This window comes from Staurois parvus, unplaced genomic scaffold (genome assembly GCF_062004578.1).
Source record: "Staurois parvus isolate SC_StPar_1 unplaced genomic scaffold, SC_StPar_1.0 ptg000764l, whole genome shotgun sequence".
NCBI lineage: Eukaryota > Metazoa > Chordata > Amphibia > Anura > Ranidae > Staurois > Staurois parvus.
In genome coordinates this window covers 323,272-344,238 of record NW_028318560.1, presented here as the reverse complement: position 1 = coordinate 344,238, position 20,967 = coordinate 323,272, and the positions used below count along the sequence as shown (strand labels likewise).

Below are 20,967 nucleotides of genomic sequence, written 5' to 3'. Positions count from 1 at the left end.
ATATTGATAAAAAAAAACAATAAAAAAAATTTAAAAACGCATGATAAACATACAAAACATAAACGCATGGAAAAAACTAGGGATAGGGATCCTGATAAACTCTGATATAAAAATTATAATTCTAAAAAATAAATAAATATATTATTTGATACCCAATAAAAAGTATATAAATCTATTTTTAAAATTATATTATTTGATACCCAATAAAAAGTATATAAATCTATTTTTAAAATTATATATATAAAATTAATATACAGTGGGGATCGAAAGTTTGGGCACCCCAGCTAAAAATTTGTATTAATGTGCATAAAGAAGCCAAGGAAAGATGGAAAAATCTCCAAAAGGCATCAAATTACAGATTAAACATTCTTATAATATGTCAACAAAAGTTAGATTTTATTTCCATCATTTACACTTTAAAAAAAACAGAAAACTAAAAAATGTCGTCTGCAAAAGTTTGGGCACCCTGCAGAGTTAATATCTTGTACTGCCCCCTTTGGCAAGTATGACAGCTTGTAAACGCTTTTTGTAGCCAGCCAAGAGTCTTTCAATTCTTGTTTCAGGTATCTTTGCCCATTCTTCCTTACAAAAGTCTTCCAGTTCTTTGAGATTTCTGGGCTGTCTGTCACGCACTGCTCTTTTAAGGTCTATCCATAGATTTTCAATTATGTTGAGGTCAGGAGATTGTGAAGGCCATGGCAAAACCTTCAGTTTACACCTCTTGATGTAATCCCCCGTGGATTTCGAGGTGTGTTTAGGATCATTATCCATTTGTAGAAGCCATCCTCTCTAACTTCAGCTTTTTCACAGATGGCATCAAGTTACCATCCAAAATTTGCTGAAATTTTATTGAATCCATTTTTCCTTCTACTCGTGAGATGTTCCCTGTGCCACTGGCTGCAACACAACCCCAAAGCATGATTGATCCAACCCCATGCTTAACAGTTGGACAGAGGTTCTTTTCATTAAATTCTGTGCCCCTTCTTCTCCAAACGTACCTTTGCTCATTCCGGCCAAAAAGTTCAATTTTAACATCATCGGTCCACAGAACTTGTTTCCAAAATGCATCAGGCTTGTCTATATGTTCATTTGTAAAGTTCAAACGCTGATTTTTGTGGTGAGGACGTAGAAGAGGTTTTCTTCTGATGACTCTTCCATGAAGACCATATTTGTACAAGTATCTCTTTATAGTGGAATAGTGTACCACAACTCCAGTGTCTGCCAGATATTTCTGGAGGGATCGTGCAGTCAAACGTGGGTTTTGAATTGTTTTTCTCACAATCCTGTGAGCTGTTCTGTCTGATATTTTTCTTGGTCTTCCAGATGTTGCTTTAACTTCCACTGTTCCTGATGACTGCCATTTCTTAATTACATTCCGAACAGAGGATATTGACATCTGAAAACGCTTTGCTATCTTCCTATAGCCTTCTCCAGCTTTGTGAGCGTCAACTATTTTCAGTTTCAGTTTTCTAGACAACTGCTTAGAAGAACCCATGGTGCTGATTGTTGGGGCAAGGTCAGATGAGTCTGGGCATTTAAAATCTTTGAGATTGACATCACCTGGTCTTCCCAGACGATGATTGAGAACAATCCATGACACTGGCAGGTCTCAGCTTGGCAAAGGGGGCAGTGCATGCTATAAATTCTGCAGGGTGCCCAAACTTTTGCAGATGCCATTTTTTTCTTTTCTGTTATTTTGAAAGTGTACATGATGGAAATAAAATCTAACTTTTGTTGACATATTATAAAAATGTCTAATCTGTAATGTGATGCCTTTTGGAGATTTTTGCATCTTTCCTTGGCTTCTTTATGCACATTAATACAAATTTTTAGCTGGGGTGCCCAAACTTTCGATCCCCACTGTATATATATATATATATATATATATATATATATATATATATATATATATATATATATTTTTTTTTATTATTATAATGGCCAATAAAATAAATGAACCTATCTCCTCAAATGTTAATAAACCACTTGATAAATGTACTGATGATGAATGCACACTAGGTGAGTACATGTATACCCCAGGAAAGTACACCCTTACCGTCGGTGTACATAATTAATCACTAAAAATAATAAGAACACTTAAAAAACAGTCAGGTAACTATATTATTAGAATAATAAGGGATGCATAAATACTTAGAATTTATCCATGAAGTAATATGCCTAAATCAATTAAAAATCACTAATAAAGCAATTTAAATCAAACTCCACATTTAAACCTTTTGGCACTAAAGTCTGCATGGAAAAAATCGATCTTGATTCTGCTTAACTCAATGTTTGAACCTTATTACTACCTCTCCAGTGCCTTTTGTACTTTTCTATTTCCCAAAATGCCAGAGAAGATGGATCCTTATTATGATGTGTGGAGAAATGTCTAGAAACGTTATGCTCGGGGAAACCTTTTTTTAATATTCTGAACGTGTTCCCTCAACCGTTTCCATAACGGTCTCTTAGTCCTACCAATGTATTGCAATCCACACTTCCATTGTAATGCATAAATCACCCCTTCTGTTCTGCAAGAAATAAAATCTTTAATCTGAAATTCAGCCCCATTACTGTGGACAGAAAAATGATTACACTTCATATTCATTCCCTTTGTGGCCTTGCACGCGTAACATTTTTTACATGGGGGAAAAAAACTTTTTGATCTAAAAATGTAATACTTTTATGTGATACAGGAGGATCTAAAACATTTTTCACCAATTTTGTTCTTAATGTTGGAGCTCTTTTGTAGATACACTTAGGTTTTTCTGGTAACAGATCTGATAATGCTTGGTCAGCTTTAAGTAAAGGCCAATGTTTCCTAAAAACCTTTTTCACTTTTTTGTAATCCAAAACAATGGCTAGCTGATCATCAAAATCCACATTTATTTTGTAACTCAACAATCCACTACGATCCATGCTGGCAACCTCTTGTATTACCCCTTCAACTTTATTCTGCTGGTATCCCTTATCAAGGAAACGTTGAACAATAATATTAACTTGTTCCATATAATCGTCTTTAGTGGAACAATTATTATTATTATACAGTATTTATATAGCGCCAAAGGGTATGCTCAGCGCTGTACAATATAGTGGGAAACATAACATGAGACAAGACAGTAACAATACAATACACGAGGGGTTCGAGGGCCCTGCTCTTTCGAGCTTACAATCTAGGAGGGAGGGGAAGGTGGCACAGGAGGGGATGGCTGTGGGGGATGGAGTGGTGGGTGGAGTGGAGGAGGTTAGTTGTTAGGTGAGGTCGGGTGTTAGGTGAGGTTGCGGTAGGCTTCCCTGAAGAGGAGGGTTTTCAGGGTACGCCTGAAGGTGAGGAGGGTAGGTGACAGTCTGATGGATTGGGGTAGGGAGTTCCAGAGGATGGGGGAAGTCCTGGAGAAGTCCTGCAATCGGGCGTGGGAGGAGGAGACCAGGGAGCTAGAGAGTAGGAGGTCCTGTGAGGAGCGGAGGGCACGGGTAGGGTGGTATCTGGGTATCAGGTCAGTTATGTAGTTTGGGCGGCATTGTGAATGGCTTTGTAGGTCAGAGTTAGCAGTTTGAATTTGATGCGTTGGGAAATCGGGAGCCAATGAAGGGATTGGCAGAGGGGGGAAAAGATATGGAGCGCTTGGTGAGGTGGATGAGTCTGGCCGCTGAGTTTAGGATTGACTGGAGTGGGGATAGCGTTCGTTTGGGTAGGCCTGTGAGAAGGGAGTTGCAGTAGTCCAGGCATGAGATGATGAGGGAATGTACGAGTTGTTTGGTGGTGTCTGGGGTGAGGAATGTGCGTATCTTGGAGATGTTGCGGAGGTGGAGCCTGCAAGATCTAGATAGCAGTTGGATGTGGGGTAGGAACAATTCCTCCTAAGTCTGACACATTGTCCTTTAGGTATGTTTAGGAGCCACAGGGAATAATGACAGCTATCCATCGGGATATACCAGTTCCTGTCCACCCCCTTAAAAAACGTTTTTGTCATGATGTGTCCCTCTTTTATGAGGATAGTGAGATCCAGAAAATTTATCTGTGCATTAATGTGTTCCCACGAGAATCTAATATTTTTATTATTATTCAATTTATTAAAAAATAGTAATCCCCCTCTGTACCTTCCCAGACTATAAAAACATCATCTATGTATCTGTTGTACAGTACTAATCCTTTTGGGGGTGTTGGTACACTGCCTCTTTCTCCCAGTGTGTCATAAATAAATTCGCCACACTGGGGGCGAAGCGCGCTTGTGCCGATTGGATGCGGACAACCATTTTGTTAAAGATCTACCATCTTGTATATACCCTGCAAATGTCATTCTCACTCCGTTCAGTCTTCCCCCTCCCTTTTTTGAAGGAATGTGGTCTGTGTGTGTGCTGATTTCAGGAGTGCACAGGGCACAGCTGGATACGCTTCATGGTTATAAACCCAATTAGCTGGTTCCAGGATGTCTGTCAGGCTCTTGCCTTGGCCTGGTCGTAAAGCTATAAATCAGTCTGTCACTGGACCTGAAAAGCATTCCAGAATGGCAGTAAAACATACATCCCACTTGAAACCACTTTTTCATACAATTTTTATAAATCCCGGCAGGAACAAGGTACAATAAAACAAAGCATATATTCAGATAGGTCAGTTTAATACGAGTCACCTGATACCTTACACCCCTATGTGGCACCTACAGGAGAGTAGAAAGCAATATGTCCTTATCTGGAACGGTAAGATATGTCATATTTGATGCCTGGACGTTCAGGATATCATTCTGCATATTAATCTGCCAGTGGTTAGGATGCTACATGGACCTATAGAAGGGATTCGGTCATAGCCGGGGTCCCCACCTAAACACCCCTCCCCAAGTGAGGCGATTGGTTCTCTGCTTTAAGGAGACACCCTGCTGGGTTCCTAGGAAAAAGGTTGTCATGCCTGGAGAGAGAAATGAAGAGATTCTCCTTTTTAACATCAGGAACCAACTTCGGGAGAAAAGGTACCCTTTTGTTCAGGACACTTGAACTCTGCTTAAACCAAAGACTTCTGCAAGTATTCTACCTTCTTAAACTTCTTTCTTTATCTCTCTGTTGTGTTATTGCTCTCTCTATTTATATATATATATATATATATATATATACAGTATATATGTATTGGTTATATCTTTTCTGTAACTATTTTTATTGCACCATTTTGACCTTTTTAGTAATAAATCCTATTTTCTGAAAAGCGTTGAACTGTTTCTAAAGCTCTTTAATGCAAACTAAGAATCCCTGTCTCTGAAGAGCGCTACTGTGTGTTTTAAAACCTCTGGATACATCTGTCTGCGGTCACAGTGTGTATACAGACGCTTATTCAAACATCATAGTGTTACTGCTAAGATTTGTGAGTTTCCTCCTTCTCTGTACAAAGAGGTGGTGGTGGCAGTGTGAAGGGTTAATTGCGTAATTAACCTGACCCAGTAACAATCGCTCTCAGGCTGCCGACACATAGATTGTGGTCCAGTGAGCTGGAAAATCTCTGTGCAAGGTGTAGCTCAGCGTGGCATTGTTACGCAAGTGGCAGCGCGGTCTTAGATTGGCTGGTCCTTCGGTCACAAGTTGGTGAGAAGGGCTGGGGTCTGACACAGCGCCCGTCATAGCGTTCCCATAGCAACACCCTTGATTTGATGGTAAAATACTTTATCGTGTCAGAAATAATTGTGCGTCAGACAAAAGTCCATACATTCGATCAAAAATTTCCTCTGGGTCCATTTAAGGTTCCCAAGTGTTCTGAACCCTCAGCTAGTTGCTTCAATGGCGGCGTCATGACCAATAATGGTATAAAGTGATGACACATCCGCACACGCCTCAAACATTGAAGAAGGTTTTCCCTGTATACCCTCCAATAGCTGAATTAGATGTTTGATATCTCTCAAGTATGAACAAGTTTTTTTAACCAATGGTTGTAAAAATGTGTCTATGTACTGACCTAATCTAGCGAGAACAGATTTTATCCCATCGACAATGGGGCGTCCAGGTGGATTCGTAGGACTTTTATGAATTTTTGGAACTGTATAAATTATAGGGATTCTACGTGTGTCTGGAACCAGATACCTAGATTCTTTTTTATTGAGTAGACCATGATTTAATCCCTTTTTGACTAGCATATCTCTTTTTTTATACTTAGTTGTTTGGTCTTTACATAATACCTGATAAGTTCCTGTGTCATTGAGTTGTCCTTCTAATTCTTCGAAATAGTACTCTTTGGACAAAACAACAATTCCTCCTCCCTTGTCCGCTGGTCTAACTACTATATCTTGTCTTTTAGTTAATTTTTTTTAATACCTAATTCCAGCTTACTATTTGATTTTAGTTTAGGGATAACCAGCCTATCCAGATCTTGGTTAACCATTTTTTTTAAAAACATCTACCTGACTGTTATTAGAAACTTGTGGGTTAAAAAGTGATTTATTACGTAATGTGGTATAAGTAGTCTCACGGCTTGAAGCACTTTTAATCGTGCTTTTAGCCCCAGGTAATCCTAAAAATATTTCTTTATATTTAATCGTCTAATATACTTCTGGGTATCAACATAAATATCGAATTTATTTGCAGGCTATGGTGGAGCATATTTGAGGCCTTTATCGAATACCATGAGTTCTTCTGCCGTGAGGTCAGATCCACTCAGGTTAAATACCCCTTCTCCTATCACTCTCGTTTCCTTTTTGGTCTTCCGTCCTGCTCTACATCCCCTCCTTTTTGGCGGCTTCTTGGTCCCCATCCCTCCCTCCCTGGACTCCTCTCCATGTGATCTCTCTATAAAAAAACCCTTGACTGGTACTCGTATGCCAATGCATATTCATTCCTGAGTGGCTCGTACCTACTACTTAAGGGTATGGGACTCCTCCCTTCAAATCTAGGCTTGCCTGGGGTATACATGTACGCACCCAGTGTGCATTCATCATCAGTACATTTTATTAAGTTTTTTTTTTTTTTACATTTGAGGAGATAGGTTTATTTATTTTATTGGCTATTATAAAAAAAAAATATATATTTTATATATACATTTTTATAAATATATTTATTAATTTTATATATATATATATATAAAAAAATAAATATTTTGATACCCAGTAAAACGTATATAAATCTATTTTTAAAATTTTATATATATATATGTATATATATATATAATTTTAAAAATAGATTTATATACGTTTTATTGGGTATCAAAATTATTTATTTTTTTATAATTATTATTTTTATATCAGAGTTAATCAGGATCCCCATCCCTAGATAGTTTTTTCCATGCGTTTGTTTTGTATGTTTATCATGCGTTTTTAAATTATTTTTTTTTATTGTTTATCAATATCCCCTAGTATTGTTTATATACCATATTTTTCGCTCCATAAGATGCCCTGAGGAAGTCACATGACATTGTGATGCAACGCGTCGGCGGGACGTGGTGACGTATTTCCGGCGTGGCGGCCATCTTGGTACACCTGTTTTACTGAGTTGTACACCCATACATACATGCCCTCATCCGAAAGCATGAGGTCTTGAATTGGCTGCCACGTGAGTGAGAAACTTTTATATTATTTTATGCTATCTGTCCCTACTGTGGAAAATAAAATATACTGCACTATGGGAGGATCTATCGTATTTCTTATTTGAGAGATTGATGCTGCAAATTACCTGGAGAGGAGCCATTGGTGGAATATTAAGTCTTGAGAGATTTGGGTGCGACAAGGAGCAACATTTGGAGTGATAGCTATCTTGGAGGATCTGTGAGGGGGATCCACAAAAGCGCTTTGATCCGCAAGGGTCGAAGTGATGAGGTGAGAGGCTAATCCAGATGGTGGTCGGATTGTCAGAATTCACATTCACCCAAAGATCCACATGTCTTCTTGTTTATTTATGGTCACCAACAGTAGTCATTGGAAGCGCATGTTTTTTCGTTTTGTCACTATTAACTTCTTGCCGACCGCGCATAGCCGAATGACGGCTTCACCACGGCCGGCCAGTTCTGAGTGGACGTCATATGACGTCCTCCCAGAACGCGCTCTCCTGCGCGCCCCAGGGGGCGCGCACCCGGCGATCTCCGTGATCGCTGTGTCCTACGGACACAGCTGATCACGTGATGTGGTGAAAGGCCGATCCCACCGGCCTTTTACCACGTGATCAGCGGTGTCCAATGACACGCTGATCACAGGGAAATGCAAGTGCCGGTTCTCGGCTGCACTTTCCTCACGCTGTCAGATCGTGAGGAAAGTACTGCCGAGAACCGGCAGTTGTCAGAGCGGGGATCGGCACCGATCATCAGGGCACTGATGATCAGTGCCCTGATGATCGGTGCCCAGCAGTGACACCCGCAAGTTCCGCCCAGCAGTGCGCCCACTAGCCCCGCCCACCCGTTCCCAGCAGTGCCCCCACCTGTGCCCAGCAGTGCCCCCACCTGTGCCCAGCAGTGCCCCCACCTGTGCCACTCTGCAGTGCCACCTACATGTGCCACCTACCTGTGCCCAGCAGTGCCACCCACCTGTGCCCACCCACCAGTGCCACCCACCTGTGCCCACCAGTGCCACCCACCTGTGCCCACCCACCAGTGCTGCCCACCAGTGCCACCCACCAGTGCAGCCCAGCAGTGCTGCCAGTCAGTGCCACCAGTCAGTGCCCAGGGGTTGTGCCAGTCAGTGCCGCCAGTCAGTGCCCAGAAGTGATGCCAGTCAGTGCCGTCTATCAGTACCCATCATCAGTGTCACCTATCAGTGCTGCATATCAGTGCCGCCTACCCGTGGCCCCTAATTAGTGCTGTCTATCAGTGCCGCCTATCCGTGCCACCTCATTAGTACTGCCTATCAGTGCCCTTTAGTGCTGCCTATCAGTGCCCATCAGTGCCGCCTATCAGTGCCCATCAGTGCCGCCTCATCAACGCAAATCAGTGAAGGAGAAAAAATACCTCTTTGAAAAATTTTATAAAAGAAACAAATAAACTTTTTTTTTTTTTTCAAATTTTTTGCACTTTTTTTAATTTATAGCGCAAAAAGTAAAGCGCCCAGTGGTGATTAAATACCACCAAAAGAAAGCTCTATTTGTGAGAAAAAAATGATCAAAATTTCATATGGGTACAATGTTGCATGACCGCGCAATTGTCAATCAAAGTGCGGCAGCGCTGAAAGCTGAAAATTGGCCTGGTAAGGAAGGGGGTATAAGTGCCTGGTAGGCAAGGGGTTAATACCTATTGGACTTTGTGAGCACTGTTTGATGCATTGTTATATTGAGGTGTTCCCACTACACGAGAGGCACGTGTGATTCTATATTCACGGTATTATATATATCTATGTATATATGTAAATGTGTTTTTTATATGCTCTGAGTTATATGAATTTATTTTTGTAGATTTAATGAATCATGGGCACAAATTAATAATTAATAATAATTGATATCACTTTCACATTTTATTTTTATTTAAATTGATGCAATTTTGTGATCACACATCACCTATTAATTTATTATTTATGTGTATATGTACCTTAAGGAGTAGCGCTACATTCTTTATTGTATTTATCCATTGAAATGAACGCCACCTGAACACGCCGACGAGCGATTTCTCATTTTACAGCACATCCTGAAATTGGGGGCGGAATGTCCTATATGTGAACAGAGACTTTTTTCCTCTGTTTAAACCTGCTGATCTGGCCAGTAACACACCTCCTGTATTGGAGAGACACCACTCTGGAGGAATGAGCACAGGGGGCACAGCAGACAACAGCATTGTCAGTCTGGGGGGAGGGCAAAGTCTAATCTAGGGGGTGCTGGGGTAGGCTGTGCCCTCAGTTGTCCCCCCCCCCCTTCCCCATGTCTCTGAGAGTGCATCAACTGATCCATGAGCCAGTCTGACGCAGACAGTTGATGTAAGGGGGCACTCTGATGGGGGTAATTGATGTAAGAGGAGGACTTTATTAGGGACACTGATTTAAGGGGGTGCTGTAATGAGGGCACTTGATGTAAGGGGGAACTATGATGGGGACACCTGATGTGAGGGGTCACTTTGGTGGGGACAATTGATGTAAGGGGGAACTCTGTTGGGGACACTGATGTAAGGGGGCACTCTGGTGGGGACAATTGATGTATGGGGGACTCTATTGGGGACACTGATGTAAGGGGGCACTCTGGTGGGGACAATTGATGTAAGGGGGAACTCTATTAGGGACACTGATGTAAAGGGGCACTCTCTTGGGGACAATTGATGTGAGGGGGAAGTCTGGTGGGGACAATTGATGTAAGAGGGAACTCTATTAGGGACATTGATGTAAGGGAGCACTCTGGTAGGGACATTGATGTAAGGGGGCACTCTGGTGGGGATAATTGATCTAAGGGGACACTCTGGTGGGGACAATTGATGTAAGGAGGAACTCTATTAGGGACACTGATGTAAGGGGGCACTCTGGTGAGGACAATTGATGTAAGGGGGAACTCTATTAGGGACACTGATGTAAGGGGGCACTCTGGTAGGAACAATTGATGTAAGGGGGAACTCTATTAGGGACACTGATGTAAAAGGGCACTCTGGTGGGGACAATTGATGTAAGGGGGCACTCTATTAGAGACACTGATGTAAGGGGGCACTCTGGTGGGGACAATTGATGTAAGGGGGAACTCTATTAGGGACACTGATGTAAGGGGGCACTCTGGTAGGAACAATTGATGTAAGGGGGAACTCTATTAGGGACACTGATGTAAGGGGGCACTCTGGTGAGGACAATTGATGTAAGGGGGAACTCTATTAGGGACACTGATGTAAGGGGGCACTCTGGTGGGGACAATTGATGTAAGGGGGCACTCTATTAGAGACACTGATGTAAGGGGGCACCCTGGTGGGGACAATTGATGTAAGGGGGAACTCTATTAGGGACACTGATGTAAGGGGGAACTCTATTAGGGACACTGATGTAAGGGGGAACTCTATTAGGGACACTGATGTAAGGGGGCACTCTGGTGGGGACAATTGATGTAAGGGGGAACTCTATTAGGGACACTGATGTAAGGGGGCACTATGGTGGGGACAATTGATGTAAGGGGGCACTCTAATGGGGACAATTGCTGTAAGGGGGCACTATGGTGGGGACAATTGTTGTGTGGGGCACTCTGGTGGGGACAATTGATGTAAGGAGGCACTCTGGTGAGGACAATTGATGTAAGGGGGAACTCTATTAGAGACACTGATGTAAGGGGGCACTCTGATGGGGATACCTGATGGGGGAAGGACCTGTACAAGGCCATGATCACTAGAGATTATTTTGATCAAATTTAAAAATGTTAAAAATGACTTTATTGTGTAAAGATTCTATGAGATTTCAGTGATTGGTTTACATAGAGTTTCATTTTTATTGTCAGCATTAAGTTTTTATCCTTGAAAGCTGAACTCCAGGATAAGCCAATATTGTATAAATACATTCATAATCTGTATTCTTCTTTAACTCTCAGTGTGCTTTATGTATTTCTTCCAGATCTGTGCACATTTCTAGTGTGAATATTTTCTTCCTGTAATACAGACCGCTCACTGCTGCACTCTCTCCTTGTGCAGGGCGACCGGTCTTGTCTCCACCCCCTCCTGTAGTTTTCTGCAGGCAGACTGTAGTGAGTGGAGCTGTTGAGCCCCTCCTACAACCCTGCTCTGTGCACAGGCTGTGTACAGCACAGTGATGTCACTGCTAGTTTTGCAAGGTAATATCTGGGTTTGCAAAGACCTTTGGTGCACATGAAATATAATGAAAGGTTTTTATTGCCCAGAGTTCAGCTTTTAAAACTCTAACGTGGCTTCTTATTTGTCTTTGTATATTAATTTCTGTTTACATTTTCCCAACAGCAAACCACATGGCATCTGGCAGGTTACGAGTGGCAGTGATCGGCGCTGGAGCGGCAGGACTTTGTAGTGCCCGTCACATCCTCTCCCGACCTCTGGCTTTTGAACCTCCTGTGGTGTTTGAGATGACGGGACAAGTGGGGGGGACCTGGGTGTACATGGAAGAGGTGGACAGCGGTACACACATCCACTCCAGCATGTACAGAGACTTGAAGTAAGATCCCATATATGTCATCATGTGCTCTATGCTGTACTTCTAATGCTCACTTGTGTCATCAGCAGGGGCGGACTGACCATTCGTATACTCGGGCACTGCCTGAGGGCGCAGGGTCAGTAGGGGGCCCCATGAAATGCCCCTAGTACCTTTCATAGGTTTTTTTGGGTGTGGCTTGAGTGTGGGTGAGGACACAGGGGCCCCATGATCCCCTATTGCCCGGGGGCCCCATGAGTTGTCAGTCCGCCCCTGGTCATCAGGTATCGATAGAAATGTTATCACCTCGGCCAAAACATAAAATGGATCTAATAGTAGACATATGTTTCATCTGACATGCATGACACAAGTAATGTGTAACAATTCCAAACATTTATATCACATCATTTCCCCTGACAATCCCTTCATCATTTCTCTCCAGAAGTAGAGGATCATCTCTCCAATACACCTCTAATTAACCACTTCATGTCCGGACACTTTCCCCCCCTTCCAGTCCGGACACTTTCACCCCCTTCCAGTCCGGACACTTTCCCCCCTTCCAGTCCGGACACTTTCACCCCCTTCCAGTCCGGACACTTTCCCCCCCTTCCTGTCCGGACACTTTCCCCGCCTTCCAGTCCGGACACTTTCCCCCCCTTCCAGTCCGGACACTTTCCCCCCCTTCCAGTCCGGACACTTTCACCCCCTTCCAGTCCGGACACTTTCCCCCCCTTCCAGTCCGGACACTTTCCCCCCTTCCAGTCCGGACACTTTCCCCCCCTTCCAGTCCGGACACTTTCACCCCCTTCCAGTCCGGACACTTTCCCCCCTTCCAGTCCGGACACTTTCACCCCCTTCCAGTCCGGACACTTTCACCCCCTTCCAGTCCGGACACTTTCACCCCCTTCCTGTCCGGACACTTTCCCCCCCTTCCTGTCCAGGCCAATTTTCAGCTTTCAGCGCTATCACACTTTGAATGACAATTGCGCGGTCATGCAACACTGTACCCAGGGGCGGACTGACCATTTGGAAACTCGGACACTGCCCGAGGGCCTGGGGTCAGTAGGGGGCCCCCTGAGATGCCCCTGGTCCCTTTTTCATAGGCTTTTTTCAGTTTGAGCAAGGACACAGGGGCCCCATCATCCCCTATTGCCCGGGGGCCCCATGAGTTGTCAGTCCGCCCCTGACTGTACCCATATGAATTTTTTAGCATTTTTTTGAGACAGATAAAGCTTTATTGTGGTGGTATTTCTTCACCACTGGGATTTTTATTTTTTCTGCTATATAAATGAAAAAGTCCAAACATTTTGAGAAAAAAAGTGTTTTTCTTATAAAATTTTGCAAATAAATATTTCATCATAAATCTTGGCCAAAATGCATTCAGTTATCTTTTTAGTAAAAAATAAAATCAAATTAGTTTATAACCAAAAATTATAATTTTTCACATTTTGTTTTTCCATTTTTATTTTATATTTGTTTTTTTTTTTTTTAACATACTGTCACCCTAGCAGTACAGTGACACTGTACTACTTCTGGGGGGTGATGAAGATTTTTTTAATCTTTTTTTACACATTGCTTTTACCACCACTGGGATTTTTATTTTTTAGCTGTATAAATGAAAAAGTCCAAACATTTTGAAAAAAAAGTGTTTTTCTTATACAATCTTGCAAATAAATAAATCTTGGTCAAAGTGTATTCAGCTATCTTTTGTAAAAAAAACAATAACCCAAATTAGTTTATAACTAAAAATTATGATTTTTCAAAAATTATTTTTACATTTTTAATTTTTTTTTATAGTATTATATATGTTTTTTTTTATTTTTTTACATACCATAGTGACACTGTACTACTTGTGGGGGGTGATGAAGATTTTTTCAATCTTTTTTTACACTTATTGCTTTTACCACCACTGGGATTTTTTATTTTTTAGCTGTATAAATGAAAAAGTCCAAATATTTTGAAAAAAAAAAGTGTTTTTCTTATACAATTTTGCAAATAAATAAATCTTGGTCAAAGTGTATTCAGCTATCTTTTTTTGTAAAAAAAAACAATAACCCAAATTAGGTTATAACTAAAAATTATGATTTTTCAAAAAATATTTTTACATTTTTTTTATAGTATTATTTATGTTTTTTTTTTATTTTTTTACATACCATAGTGACACTGTACTACTTCTGGGGGGTGATGAAGATTTTTTAAATCTTTTTTTACACCTATTGCTTTTACACCCATAAAGGCTGTAAAAGCAATCATTTCTCCTTCTCTCTGGCTGCATTCCTGCTGCCAATGAGAAATACTGTGTGAGCTGTGATTGGTCACAGCTTGTCACATGGTAGAAGGTTAATGTGAATAGCCCTGTACCATGTGACCTCTGTGATGATTCATAGATTTCACAGGTAGTAAGCAATGATGTCAGAAGTGACATCTTGCTTACTACTCTGCATGTGATCACTGATTGGCCAATGAGTGATCACATGATCGGGACCTCACACAGAGGTCCTGTACGACGATCGGTGTTCCGCTGTGTCTGGAGGACACAGGCAGTGAATGCGGGGGCCGTTTATAAATGGCAGCCCACTATGGCACTGCTCCCTTCTGGCCTTTTATGTACATGGGAAGTGGGTAAGTGGTGCCCTTCACAGCAATCACAAAATAGAACTAAAATTCATACATACAAGTACAATGATATGAGCAAAAATATCAATCTTCGTGTATAAACACGTCAACACCTAACCATTGATACAATAAGGCTCCATGTACACGGGACGTTTTGGTAACGCTGGTAACATTGGCTGTGTAAAGTCACGTTAAAAACGTGAGTTTTTCAGCTTTTTTAGCATTTTTGCATTAGCGTTTAGCGGCATTTTCCCACGTGTAGTGGATAATAACTCCTACTCTGAATGGTCTAGGGGTGTCAGTGGCGTACCCCACGGTTCAGTGTTGGGACCCTTACTTTTTAATACATTTATAAACAATATAGGATCCGGGATTAGAAATCCCCTTTCAGTCTTTGCAGATGACACCAAGCTGTGCAGTGGAATAACGTCCTTACAGGATGTCTCCAACTTACAAGCCGACCTCAATGCTCTGTGTAATTGGGGGACTATGGGGCCAATGAGGTTTAATGTTGATAAATGTAAGGTTCTTCTGGGCTAAGAATATGCATGTATCATACATACTAGGGGGGTACAACTGGTGGGGAATCAATGGTGGAGAAGGATCTGGGGGAATCAATGGTGGAGAAGGATCTGGGGGAATCAATGGTGGAGAAGGATCTGGGGGAATCAATGGTGGAGAAGGATCTGGGGGAATCAATGGTGGAGAAGGATCTGGGGGAATCAATGGTGGAGAAGGATCTGGGGGAATCAATGGTGGAGAAGGATCTGGGGGGGGGTCAAGGGTGGAGAAGGATCTGGGGGAATCAATGGTGGAGAAGGATCTGGGGGAATCAATTGTGAAGGATCTGGGGGGGTCAATGGTGGAGAAGGATCTGGGGGGGGTCAATGGTGGAGAAGGATCTGGGGGAATCAATGGTGGAGAAGGATCTGGGAGTTCTGGTAGATCACAAGCTTACTAATGGCATGCAATGCCAAGCTGCGGTTTCTAAAGCGAGAAAAATCCTCTCTTGTATTAAAAGAGGTATAGACTCCAGAGAGAGATATCATATTCCCCGGTACAAATCATTAGTAACACCTCATCTGGAATATGCAGTTCAGTTTTGGGCACCAATTCACAAAAAGAACATTGGGGAATTGGAGAACGTACAGAGAAGGGCAACCAAACTGATAAGAGGCATGGAGGAGATCAGCTATGAGGAAAGATTAGAGGAACTGAATTTATTCTCTACTGAGAAGAGGAGATTAAGGGGGGATATGATCACCATGTATAATACATAAGGGGGATATGATCTCCATGTATAATACATAAGGGGGGGATATGATCTCCATGTATAATACATAAGGGGGGATATGATCTCCATGTATAATACATAAGGGGGGGATATGATCTCTATGTATAATACATAAGGGGGGTATGATCTCCATGTATAATACATAAGGGGGGTTATGATCACCATGTATAATACATAAGGGGGGATATGATCTCCATGTATAATACATAAGGGTGGATATGATCTCCATGTATAATACATAAGGGGTGATATGATCTCCATGTATAATACATAAGGGGGGTTATGATCACCATGTATAATACATAAGGGGGGATATGATCTCCATGTATAATACATAAGGGGGATATGATCTCCATGTATAATACATAAGGGGGGATATGATCTCCATGTATAATACATAAGGGGGATATGATCTCCATGTATAATACATAATGGGGGATATGATCTCCATGTATAATACATAAGGGGGGATATGATCTCCATGTATAATACATAAGGGAGGGATATGATCTCCATGTATAATACATAAGGGGGGATATGATCTCCATGTATAATACATAAGGGGGGATATGATCTCCATGTATAATACATAAGGGGGGATATGATCTCCATGTATAATACATAAGGGGTGATATGATCTCCATGTATAATACATAAGGGGGGTTATGATCACCATGTATAATACATAAGGGGGGATATGATCTCCATGTATAATACATAAGGGGGATATGATCTCCATGTATAATACATAAGGGGGGATATGATCTCCATGTATAATACATAAGGGGGATATGATCTCCATGTATAATACATAAGGGGGGATATGATCTCCATGTATAATACATAAGGGGGATATGATCTCCATGTATAATACATAAGGGGGGATATGATCTCCATGTATAATACATAAGGGAGGGATATGATCTCCATGTATAATACATAAGGGGGGATGTGATCTCCATGTATAATACATAAGGGGGGGATATGATCTCCATGTATAATATATAAGGGGGGATATGATCTCTATGTATAATACATAAGGGGGGATATGATCTCCATGTATAATATATAAAGGGGGGATATGATCTCCATGTATAATACATCAGTGGTTCATATAGTGAACTCGGTGTAGAGTTATTCCCCCTGAGGTCATCACAGAGGACAAGGGGGCGCTCTTTACATCTGGAGGAAAAGAGATTTAATCTCCAAACATGGAAAGGTTTCTTCACAGTGAGAGCTGTGAAAATGTGGAATAGACTCCCTCAAGAGTTGGTTGTGGCCAGCTCAGTGGATTGCTGTAGGAAAGTCCTGGATTCTTTCTTAGATACACAGAATATAACTGGATATAACATTTATAGGTAAAGTTGATCCAGGGAATATCTGATTGCCTCTCGGGGGATCAGGAAGGAATTTTTTTCCCAGCAGGTGCAAATTGGATCATGCTTTGCTGGATTTTTTGCCTTCCTCTGGATCAACTATGGGTGCAGGATTATAACTTTTTTTCTTTAATGATTAAACTGGATGGACTTTTGTCTTTTTTTCAGCCAGACTATGTAACTATGATAGTTATTAACTGTTGTCTTGTAGTTACGATCCTGTTTATATGGTTGAAACTGTATTTTGTACTTAAACTTATTTAAAAATACAAAAAATCTAATAAAAATATTGAAAGGAAAAAAAACTGGAACAGACGAAAACAGATGAAAAATGGACGAATAATTAATGTAAACTGATGAAAAATGGATCAAAAACTGATGAAAAACGGATGTAAACTGACGTAAAAGTGATGAAAAACTGATATGAATTGATCCATTTTTTCCTTGGAAAAAACGTGACTGAATGGATGAAAAAAATGGAAAAAAGGCCATTTTCACCCTAAAAACAGTTTCCAAATTTATACTCATATTTAATAAGTGCTTCAGTGCACAACACTATAACACGCCAATATTTCACAATAGATATGCCTCGATCGATCCTGCATATGCCTCATATGTCTTCATCATATAGTTACCACATCACTATAAGACTTCCGAGCGTCGTGACGTCAAGCCCCTCCCCTACACGTTACGCCACCGGGTCACGTGGCTTCATCAGGGGGAAATGATTGCACGGCTAGAAATAAAGAAGATTTGTCTGGATTTTACCAAAGTGCCAACATTTCTTTCATTTCTATGATACAGTTTTGCTACAGCTTGCATTGGCTGTCAGTCAGAGCACTGGTGTTTCTCATCAAGTGCATTAGTGAAGTGGAGGCAGCAGTGGTGCGTGTTTGTTTTTCTTTTAGGGCCAGTTCACACTACATGCATTTCAGTTGCTTTTTTTTCTGCATCCAAAATGCACAGAATGCAGCTTTTATGGTTGTTAATGTCATAGTTCACATCGGTGCTCGCAGTTCCAGTGCATTCCGGTTGCAGAAGAAAAAGTAGAACAGGCTGCATTTTTCCTGCACAGAACTGTACTGGAACTCGGGAAAACACATAAAAGCACACCGGAACGCACCAAAATGCACTGGAACACACATGTCCCTATTTAAATTAATGTCCCAAAACCGAGCTCCTCGTCTTTCCCCCTGCCCACACCCCCCCCCATCCTATCCATCATCACCAACAACACCACCATCAATCCCGCCCCGCAAGCCAAAGTCCTTGGCGTCATTCTTGACTCAAACCTTTCCTTCCAACCTCATGTCAAATCACTTACAAACACATGCAGGCTCAACCTCCACAACATCGCCAAGATACGTACCTTCCTTACCCCAGACACCACTAAACTACTCGTACACTCCCTGATTATCTCACGCCTGGACTACTGCAACTCCCTCCTCACCGGCCTACCCCAGTGCAGGCTCTCCCCGCTTCAGACCATCCTGAACTCAGCGGCTAGACTCATCCACCCCACCAACCGCTCCACCTCTGCCACCCCCCTCTGCCTATCCCTCCACTGGCTCCCGATTGCCCAATGCATCAAATTTAAACTTCTAACCCTGACCTACACAGCCGTTCACAACACTGCCCCTGACTACCTCACCAACCTGATCCCCAAGTACCACCCTACCCGTACCCTTCGCTCTTCACAGGACCTCCTTCTATCCTGCTCCCTGGTCTCCTCCTCCCATGCACGACTGCAAGACTTCTCCAGGTCCTCCCCCATCCTCTGGAACTCACTGCCCCAATCCATCAGACTGTCGCCTTCCCTCCTCACATTCAGGCGCTCCCTCAAAACCCATCTCTTCAGGAAAGCCTACCCCACCCTCACCTAACGGCCATTCTCCCTCATTCCTCCCACCACTCGATCCCCATCAGCCACTTCCTCCTGTACCACTACCCCCTCCCTCCTAGATTGTAAGCTCGAAAGAGTAGGGCCCTCTAACCCCTCGTGTGCTGTTTGTTGTTGCTGTATTGTTTCATGTATTGCCCCCCCCTCTATTGTACAGCGCTGAGCAAACCCTTTGGCGCTATATAAACTCGATGTAATAATAATAATAAATTGATGAAAAAGAACCGTAACTCATCAAAAACGAACCAGAACGCGTCAAAGGCATCAAAAACACGCCAAAAACACGCATGCAGAAACGCATCCAGAACGCATCTGGATTGCGTTTCTTCGGTGTGAACTGGCCCTTGAGAAGAGATTTTGGGGTTGATTTACCAAAGGCAAACAGACTGTACATTTTGCAAGTGCAGTTGCACTCATTTTCCCCAGAGCTTAGTGAATGCGGTGAAGTTTCACTTTGTAAGGAATACCCAATCAGGTGCAGGGAAAGGGGGAAAAAATAGAGCATTTTTACACATGATTGGATGGTGGAGATCAACACAGCTTCCACTCATTTACTAAACTTTGGAGGACATCCGTGCAACTGCACTACCAAAGTGCACAGTCTATTTGCCTTTAGTAAATCCGCCCCTATACGTGTCTTTTTTTGCCAAAAATTCAGACTTCTGAGAATTGTTTTTATTTCTAGGGCTCATTTTTTTGCACTAGATCAGTGGTTCTCAACCTGTGGGCCGCGACCCCTTTGGGGGTCGAACAACCCTTTCACAGGGGTCGCCTATGACCATCGGAAAACACATATTTCTGTGGTGTAAAGAGCAGCTACTGTGTAGAAAGCAGCTACTGTGTTGAAAGCAGCTACTGTGTAGAAAGCGGCTACTGTGTAGAAAGCGGCTACTGTGTAGAAAGCAGCTACTGTGTAGAAAGCAGCTACTGTGTAGAAAGCAGCTACTGTGTTGAAAGCAGCAGTATTGGAGGTGAAACGACACTCATGAATTATAATTACTGGGTAAATAATTTTATGGTTGGGGGTCACCACAACATGAGGAACTGTATTAAAGGGTCACGGCATTAGGAAGGTTGAGAACCACTGCTCTAGATAAACACAAAAAAAACAAAACAACAAAACAAATATTTTCTATGTGCCCGGAGGTGTGGTAAAATAAAGACATGTAGCATTCTACCGCGGCATACAGGAAGATGTCACGTCACCGCAGAGTGGTGCAACGCACCTCCGGGCTGCTGTGTGGAGACAAGAGCGAAGTGTGACTTTGCACGGGGCAATTGTGGCACAGCCCTACTCACTTGAATGCGCATGTTTGGGAGGCCTTGTTGCCCACCAAAGATGAAAGGAGGTTTCAGTTGCGCCATGTGTGCAAGAACCCCTACAGTCAGAATTTCCCAGAATGCACCTCTGCTCTTGCACATGGCTCGTCCTCGCCATCCAAAGGGGATGCCGGGGTACCATGTTTCTTGGAGTTGAAAGTAATGCGTGTTGTTTTTGGGTGTTTTCTTTGCATTCTGGGCTTAGAAATAACATTTACATGTTAAAATCTATCCAAACTCATGAACAAAAATGGAATATATTGCAGCATACCCAGGGATTTTTTTTTCAGGGGGAATACATTTCCGCCACCTCCAGCACTGAATGTATGTTATTAGCAAGGGGTGCTGGCTGCTGGGGGGATCTATTGTCAATGAAGGGGATCTATATTTGCATGATAGTCTATTGTCGCTGGTGGGGGGTCTATTGTTGATGGGGATCAATTATTGCTGGAAGGGATCTAC

General features: G+C 42.3%; 1 protein-coding gene across 1 annotated transcript in view; it reads left to right on the top strand.

The window, feature by feature from the left end:
- Positions 1–20,967, top strand: part of LOC149444914 (uncharacterized) — a 52,226-nt gene that overhangs the window by 6,924 nt on the left and 24,335 nt on the right. Inside the window, exon 2 of the mRNA XM_089654404.1 lies at positions 11,813–12,023. Within this exon, the coding sequence (XP_089510530.1) occupies positions 11,821–12,023 (203 nt within the window). The 5' untranslated portion in view covers positions 11,813–11,820. The remainder of the gene's footprint in view (positions 1–11,812; positions 12,024–20,967) is intronic.